We start from the raw sequence: 7,310 nt of genomic DNA, 5'->3' as shown, positions 1-7,310 counted from the left end.
GCCGGCGCTGGGGGGGACTGAGCGCGGCCTGGGGGCACCGGGCGCTGCCCGCGGAGCGCGGCACGCGGGCACTGACCCGCGCCGGCCACCGTACGCCGCACCACGTGACCACGTGAGAGCGCGAGGGGCCGCGTGCGTGCTACGTCTGGGGGAGGTGCCTCTTCCGGAAGGGGCGGTGCCGCGCGTGCGCACAGCGCAACTCTTCCGGACTACATTTCCCATCGCTCTCCCTCGAGGGGGCGTGGCCTCCTCTCAGGCTCAGCCCGGTTCTGGTCTAGAGCGAGGCGAGGAACGGACTGGGAGCTGTGGGAGCAGGAAACTGGGAGCACTGGGAAGGGGATCTGGGGTGTACTGACAGAACTGGGATGGGTGAAGCAGGGGGACCGAGAGCACTGGGAGATTGGGAAATGGGGGGGATTGGGTTCAGAGGGAGGGGAGAACTGGGGTACTCCAGATGAACTGGTGGCACTGGGTGAAACAAATTGGGGTGAAACTGGGGGTAGTGGGGGCACCAGGGGAGACTGGGGACACAGGGAGAAAACAGGAGAACCTCAAGACCAACTCCCTCCTCCTCCCAGGGGGATTTGGGCACCCCTTCCAGGGGGCACAGCGAGGTTTGGGCGTCACCTCCCACCAGGAGAACCCCAAAATTAAGAGGAGAGCCCTAAAACCACAAAGTTACAGTGACAGCGGAGGTGCAGTGCTGGGCAGGAACACCCCCAGACCGCAGACCCCACCCCAAAAACACCACCAAACTCTCCAAAACCTCCGAGGTCTTTAATGAAGCAACAGCAGCGCCTCTCCCCTCAGCCTCCCCCAATTCTCCACTTTTAACCCCAAAATGGAGTCGGGCAGGGGGAGGGGGGGGAATGTGGCAGTGGGGTCCTGCAGAGAGGGTGAGCAGCGGGCAGGGGTCTGTGCCCCTCCCCTCCCCATCCCCGAGGCATCGCAGGCGGCAGAGTCCTGGGGTGCAGTGGGGATATATATATTTGTACATATAAAAACGCCGGGAAGGAGCCGCCTGCGCCCTTAAATAATTAATTATGTACAGTAATTATGTCCAGGGGGGGCGGTTATTTCACCAGGGGCCGCGTTTTGTCGTCATCACTGCACTGATGCGCTTTGTACTTCTTCACCTCTGCCATGTACTTGGCCCAGGCGTCGCCTTTACTCGTCAAAACCTGAGAAAAGGGGGGGAAAAAAAAATAGTGAGGGGAAACGGGAGCACTGGGAGAGACAAAATGGGGGAATTTGGGTGTATCAGGGAGAGCAGGAGCACTGCGAGTTGAGAACTGGTGGGACTGGGGGAACTGAGAGCACTGGGGTGGGATCAGGGGGCACTGGGAGGGAGAACTGCGGGAACAGGGTTCAGGCAGAGCTGGGAGGAGAGAATGTGAAAGATTGGGGGAACTGGGAGCACTGGGAGGGGATAAACGGGGTGGTACTGGGGTGCACTAGGACCAAGAAACTGGAAGCCCTGTAGGGGACTGGGAGAGTGGAGTAATGCAAGAACTTAAATGAGGAAAAATGGGAGCAGTGAGCACAGCCCTGGTGGGATGGGGAAGAGCGGATCCACCCATGGCTGCTTGTCCCCGTGGCTTGGGGAACAGGGCCAAAATCCCAGCAGGGAGAGGCCCCTCCCCCCCATTCCATATGGAAAAGGATTGGGTGCCCTGAGGTCCCCACCTCCTCGTCGGTCTTTTGCTTCTTTGCCACCACGCCGGTCTTCAGGGCCAGCTTGTTCCCCCCTCGCCGCCTGCCCACCTGGTGAAGGGACAGAAGACTGCCACCGTTACACACGCGGCTGCAGCGGCGGGGACAGCGTCGCCCCCTGCACAACGGAACCGGAGGACCGTCCGTCAGGGCCACCACATCCCTCTGTCCGTCCATCCCACACCACGGACAGACACCTTCTCAGGGAGGGGTTTGGCAACACCGGGAGGAGCCCGGAGAATCCTCTCCGGGGTACGGAGCTGCTGGAGGCGCCCGCTTCTGAGAGAACTGAGGGGTTTGGTGCCCCCCACTTCAGCTCAAAGGGCCTCAAGTGTTCACCGCTGCCCCAGCAAGGTCTGTTTGTGATATCGGCGTCCAAGACGGTCTCAGTGCTCCCCCCGGGCCCCCTTCCAGGGCTCATGAGGCCCCAGTGCCCTCCACAGGCCTTTAAGGGCCACCTTACGACAGTGGGGCCAGGACTCTCCCACAGGAGAGGGCCCTGAGGGGCTCGGTGCCCCCCTGAGCACTTCCCCTTTGGCTCGAGGAGCCCCAGCACCCACCGAAGCCCCCAGAGGACTCTTGGGAAGGTCCGTCTGGGCAACTGGGGCCCGGGACTCTCCCGAGGAAGGGGGCCGAGATGGGCTCAGTTCCCCCCCGAAACCCCCTCCTCCTTTGGCTCAAAAGGCCCCAAGGGTCACCGCATCCCTCAAAGGATCCCCCCCGTGACACCGGGGCCCGAGGCCCGCCCTCAGGAAGGGACCCTGAGGCGGCCGCAACCCCTGCGGGGGCTCAGCCCGGGCGGGGCGGAGGGCAGGGGGAGGCCGCGGCCCCCACGTCCTTACGAAGCCGAGAGCGCCGCCGCTCCTCTTCGCTCCATCGGCCGAGCGGTGCGGGCCAGGCCCGGCCCCTCCGGTAGCCTCGGCCGCAGCCGCCGCTTCGCGTTCCCGCTGCTGTTCCGCCTCCATCTTCCGCTTGAACAGCTCCAGGAAGCTGCCGTCATTAGCGAAGACGTTCACACCGCCTCCGGGCCCGGGGGGCGGCGACGGGGCCTCCCCCTCTTCGCCGTGCGCCTCCATCTTGTTCCCCCTCCGCCGCCGCGGGGCACGCCGGGAAATGCGCGGCGACGCGTGATGACGTCAGCACTGCCCGCGGGGGCTGCTGGGATGGCGTTGCCCGGCAACTCGCGGCATTACCCCGCCTCTCTTCGGACTGACATGCCTGTCATCCAATCCGATTTCGGAGGTGTGGAAGTGTGGCGGAGCGGTAGCCAATCACCGCAGCGGGAGTGCTGGCGGCGGCGCAGGGGGAAGATGGCGGCGGCGGCGGGCGGATGGGGGCCGGAGGCGGAGGAGTTCGAGGATGCGCCCGACGTGGAGCCGCTGGAGCCTACGCTGGCAAACATCATCGAGCAGCGGAGCCTCAAGTGGATCTTCGTGGGGGGGAAAGGCGGCGTGGGCAAAACCACGTGCAGGTGGGGGGGGTGTGGGGCCTGGTCCGAGAGGGGAACGGCTCTGAGGCCCTGAAGGCGGGAGGGGGGGACTCTGTGGGATGGGGGTCCTATGGGGTGGGAGATCTCACGGGGTGAGGGGCACTGCGGGATAGGGATTAGTGTGGGGTGGGACCATCGAGGGATGAGGATCGCATGCGGTGGGGGTCCTGTGGGGTGTAAATCGCTGTGGGTTGGAGATCGCTGTGGGGTGGGGATCGCTGTGGGGTGGGGGTTTGTGGGCTGCCCCCTCCGTCACCACCGCCCCGCAGCTGCAGCCTGGCCGTGCAGCTGTCCAAGGTGCGTGAGAGCGTCCTCATCATCTCCACCGACCCCGCGCACAACATCTCCGACGCCTTCGACCAGAAGTTCTCCAAAGTCCCCACCAAAGTGAAGGGCTACGACAACCTCTTCGCCATGGTGAGGCTGCAGGGGGGTCACCCCCACCCCACAGTGATCCTCTCCCTATGGGATCTCCACCTTACGGGACCCCCACCCCACGGGACCCCCGCCTCGCAGGATCCCCACCCAGTGGGACCCACACCCCACAGGACCCCAACCCTATGGTACCCCCGCCCATTGCATCCCCCACCCCATGGGACCCCCACCCCAAGAGCCCCTCTCCACGGAGCCCCCCTGAACCCCTCAGGAGATCGACCCCAGCCTGGGAGTGGCAGAGCTCCCCGATGAGTTCTTTGAGGAGGACAACATGCTGAGCATGGGCAAGAAGATGATGCAGGAGGCCATGAGCGCCTTCCCCGGCATCGATGAGGCCATGAGCTACGCCGAGGTGATGAGGTGAGCGTGGGGTGAGCTGTGGGGCCGTCACCCCACAGCTGGCCGCACTGAGCCCCCCGCCTCGGCCCTGCAGGTTGGTGAAGGGGATGAATTTCTCGGTGGTGGTCTTTGACACGGCGCCCACCGGGCACACGCTGCGTCTGCTCAACTTCCCCACCATCGTGGAACGGGGCCTGGGGCGGCTGATGCAGATCAAGAACCAGATCAGCCCCTTCATCTCGCAGGTGTGGGCATGGGGAGGGGGTGGGGGTCCTGGTGGGTGGCAGCGTGGGGGCCTCGTGGCTGGCACTTCGGGGACCCTGTGAGTGACGCCGTGGTGACCTCCCAGCTGTCCTCCTCCCGTAGATGTGCAACATGTTGGGCCTGGGTGACATGAACGCTGACCAGCTGGCCTCCAAGCTGGAGGAGACGCTGCCTGTCATCCGCTCTGTCAGCGAGCAGTTTAAGGACCCTGTAAGGACACGGGGGGGGACACCGGGGGGCACCAAGGAGGGGGTGACACTGAGGAGGGGACGGCACCGGGGAGGGAATGCCATCAGGGAGGGGATGTGGGGAGGGGAACAGGCTCAGCCGGGTCAGCCGGTCCAAGCACATTCCTATGGGAATCCTGTTGCCTTGGGGCTGGGCAGGGGATCCCCGGCGGTGGGGACACCCTGGGGACATCACAGGGGACACGTGGGATTGGGGGGACACTGGGGTGGGGGGCACTGGGATAGGGGATACCAGAGAGGAATCATTGCCAAGCTAGGTCAGCTGGTGTAAGGGCATTCCTATGGAACGTGTGGGGTTGGGCAGGGGATGCTGTGGGGCAGCTGAGTGCGGTGGGGACACCACAGGGACACCCAGGACACACATGGGGACACTGACGGCCCCGCAGGAGCAGACGACGTTCATCTGCGTCTGCATCGCGGAGTTCCTGTCGCTGTACGAGACGGAGCGGCTGATCCAGGAGCTGGCCAAGTGCCGCATCGACACGCACAACATCGTGGTGAACCAGCTCGTCTTCCCTGACCCGCAGCGGCCCTGCAAGATGTGCGAGGCGCGGCACAAGATCCAGGCCAAGTACCTGGACCAGGTGCCAAGAGGGGGGAAGGATTTGGGGGGGCGGGGGCGGGCAAAAGCGAGGGCCCTCCACAGCTGTGGTGGGGAGAGGGAGAATGTGGGGAGTGGGGGCAGCTGGGAATAGCTGGGGACACTGTGTGCCTGGGGAAGGGACAAGGGGGATTTGCACTGGGAAGTAGAATTTAGGGGGAGACCAAGATTTGGGGTGGGGGGGACAGAATCTGGGGACTCAGAGCTTGGATGAGTCCGTGGCTGTGGGGGGAGAGGAGCTGATGGGGGTCAACAGATGGGGATTCTTCCAGACTTGGGAAAGGACAAGGGGGTTTTACAGAGAGGAATTTGGGGGGAGTCCAAAGTTTGAGGTAGGGGGACAGGATCTGGGGAGCCTGGAGACCTTGCATGGTTTGTGGGGGCAGTGTGAGATGGGGTGCAGGGTTTGGGGTTCTCAGTCCCTCACCCACCCCAGGATTGGGGGGGGGGAATCTGGATGTTACCGCTTCTCTCTCCCCCCACAGATGGAGGACCTCTATGAGGACTTCCACATCGTGAAGCTGCCGCTGCTGCCCCACGAGGTGCGCGGGGCCGACAAAGTCAACACCTTCTCTTCTCTCCTGCTGGACCCCTACCAGCCCCCCAGCCCCAAATAGCCCCCCGGCCCCAGATAGCCCCTCGGGGGGGGGCAGGTGGTATTTATTCCCCCCCAGGAGGAGCAGACGGCTCTGTCCCCCCTCATCCACTCCCCACACACGTGGGGCCGACCAGCACCGTGCCCCCCCTGGGTGCTCACTCCATCCTCACCCCCCTCACCCCAAATCTTGGGGGGTGGCAGAAGTGGTGACCTCGTGTAAATAATAAATTTGGGAAGCGGAGAAGGGAGACTCCAAGGTTTTTGGGATCGGGGTGGGGTGAGGGGAGGGCTGTGGGACACCGGGGGGGCTCTNCAGCCTCGGGTGCAAACCCACCTTCGGATTTGAGGCGGGTCAGCACGAAGATCAGGTAGTTGTTGAAGTCGGGGAATTGGTTGAGCTGCTTCAGCTTCTGTGGCGTGGGGTTAAGGATGGGAACGGGGCAGGACAGGGTCCAGGATGGGACGGGAGGGGACAGGGACTGGAAGAGAGGGATAGGACAGAAATTGGGACAGGGTGGGAAAGGACAAGGATTGGAACAGGATGGGGACAGACAAGACAGAGAAGGGGACAAGAAGACACAGCATAAACCAGAACAGGACAGAACCAAGATGGACCACAGATGGGGACGGGGATGGATACGGGACAAGGAAGGGAATGCAACAGGGACAAGTATGGGGACAACGCAGCGGTGAAGTGGGATGGTAACTGGGAGAGGGATGGGGTTGGAAATAGCCTGGGACAAGCTCAGAATGGGACAAGGGCAGAGACAGGACAAAGACTGGGATAGGATGGGAACAGGGATGAAAAAGGACAAGGAGCAAGACAGGATGGGAACACGATGGGACAGAGGGTGGGAGAGGAAAGGAACAGGACAAGGACTGGGATAAGGAGGGGATGGGAACGGGACAAGGACTGGAACGGGACACTGAGAGACTGGGGCAGAAAAGAAATAGGACAAGGATGGGGTCAAGGATTGGGATGGGACAAGGACGGGCTCAGGGATCGGGACGAGGTGATGGGATGGGAACAGGACAAGGACCAGGACAAAACAGGAAGGGGCAAAGACCAGAGCAGGCTGGGGATGAGAGAGAACAAGAATGGGGACAGGGATGGGGACGAGATGGGGCAGAATAGAAACAACGGGCCAGCTCAGCTCCCCGCAAGCTCCCCTTTCACCTCCCCCCTCCCCTCCCAGCTCCTGACCCCATTGGCAGCCCCCAGGGGATACATCCTGCACGACGCGCTGCGTGGCCGTGTTGGGGGACTGCGAGTCCTTCAGCAGCTGCAGCACCTGCTGCAGGCCCTGCTCGTCCGGCTGCCAGTCCATGGCGGTGGCCCTGGAGGGGACCTCAGCGTTAGGGGGTGGCACAGACCCCCTGCCCGTCCCCCCCACCCCCTCAAAATGCCGGACACCAAACCGCCGCGGGGTGTGGGCAGAAACCCAGCTTATTTCCCCACTCCTCACAACCCCTTTTAACGTCCTCCACCCTCACAGGACCTCCCCAGCCCCCAGTTAACCCCTATCCTTCCATCAACCTCTTCCCCTTCTCCTAATCCCCCCCGCAGTCCCAATTACCCCCCCTGGATCCTCCTATTTCCCCCCTCTCCCCCAGGCCCCAATT

At 63.3% G+C, this 7,310-nt stretch overlaps 3 protein-coding genes across 3 annotated transcripts in view; 1 reads left to right on the top strand and 2 right to left on the bottom strand.

The window, feature by feature from the left end:
* The window catches only part of TNPO2 (transportin 2), a gene marked incomplete at both ends in the record, with an annotated part of 18,705 nt that extends 11,680 nt beyond the window's left edge, over positions 1 to 7,025 (bottom strand). Inside the window, 2 exon segments of the mRNA XM_021382984.1 lie at positions 6,022 to 6,097; positions 6,917 to 7,025. Of these exon segments, the coding sequence (XP_021238659.1) occupies positions 6,022 to 6,097; positions 6,917 to 7,015 (175 nt within the window).
* TRIR (telomerase RNA component interacting RNase) lies at positions 757 to 2,844 on the bottom strand. Its single transcript, XM_021382987.1, has 3 exons — positions 2,556 to 2,844; positions 1,687 to 1,764; positions 757 to 1,181 (listed from the first exon to the last, which is right to left on the bottom strand). The coding sequence occupies exons 1-3, from the start codon at positions 2,787 to 2,789 to the stop codon at positions 1,074 to 1,076; spliced, it is 420 nt and encodes a 139-aa protein (XP_021238662.1). The 5' UTR covers positions 2,790 to 2,844; the 3' UTR covers positions 757 to 1,073.
* Positions 2,986 to 5,931, top strand: ASNA1 (arsA arsenite transporter, ATP-binding, homolog 1 (bacterial)). The gene is made up of 7 exons (XM_021382985.1): positions 2,986 to 3,184; positions 3,472 to 3,619; positions 3,849 to 3,997; positions 4,071 to 4,221; positions 4,343 to 4,450; positions 4,875 to 5,072; positions 5,575 to 5,931. Exons 1-7 carry the CDS (start codon positions 3,024 to 3,026, stop codon positions 5,704 to 5,706), a joined length of 1,047 nt encoding a protein of 348 aa, XP_021238660.1. The 5' UTR covers positions 2,986 to 3,023; the 3' UTR covers positions 5,707 to 5,931.
* Positions 7,026 to 7,310: the final 285 nt, after the last annotated feature.

The sequence above is a fragment of the Numida meleagris genome, unplaced genomic scaffold (genome assembly GCF_002078875.1).
Source record: "Numida meleagris isolate 19003 breed g44 Domestic line unplaced genomic scaffold, NumMel1.0 unplaced_Scaffold322, whole genome shotgun sequence".
NCBI classification, from domain to species: Eukaryota; Metazoa; Chordata; class Aves; order Galliformes; family Numididae; genus Numida; species Numida meleagris.
Note: the sequence above shows the minus strand (reverse complement) of the source record. Positions and strands in the feature narration are given on the sequence as shown.

Bases quoted from the DNA above. Each gene is read 5' to 3' on its own strand.
- TRIR (XM_021382987.1), bottom strand. From the start codon at position 2,789: ATGGAGGCGCACGGCGAAGAGGGGGAGGCCCCGTCGCCGCCCCCCGGG. The intron at 1,765-2,555 runs GTAAGGACGTGG...TCCCTTCACCAG, and splicing joins GCGGCGGCGCTCTCGGCTTC to GTGGGCAGGCGGCGAGGGGG. The intron at 1,182-1,686 runs GTGGGGACCTCA...CCCTTTTCTCAG, and splicing joins AGCAAAAGACCGACGAGGAG to GTTTTGACGAGTAAAGGCGA.
- ASNA1 (XM_021382985.1), top strand. From the start codon at position 3,024: ATGGCGGCGGCGGCGGGCGGATGGGGGCCGGAGGCGGAGGAGTTCGAG. The intron at 3,620-3,848 runs GTGAGGCTGCAG...TGAACCCCTCAG, and splicing joins ACGACAACCTCTTCGCCATG to GAGATCGACCCCAGCCTGGG. The intron at 4,222-4,342 runs GTGTGGGCATGG...CTCCTCCCGTAG, and splicing joins TCAGCCCCTTCATCTCGCAG to ATGTGCAACATGTTGGGCCT.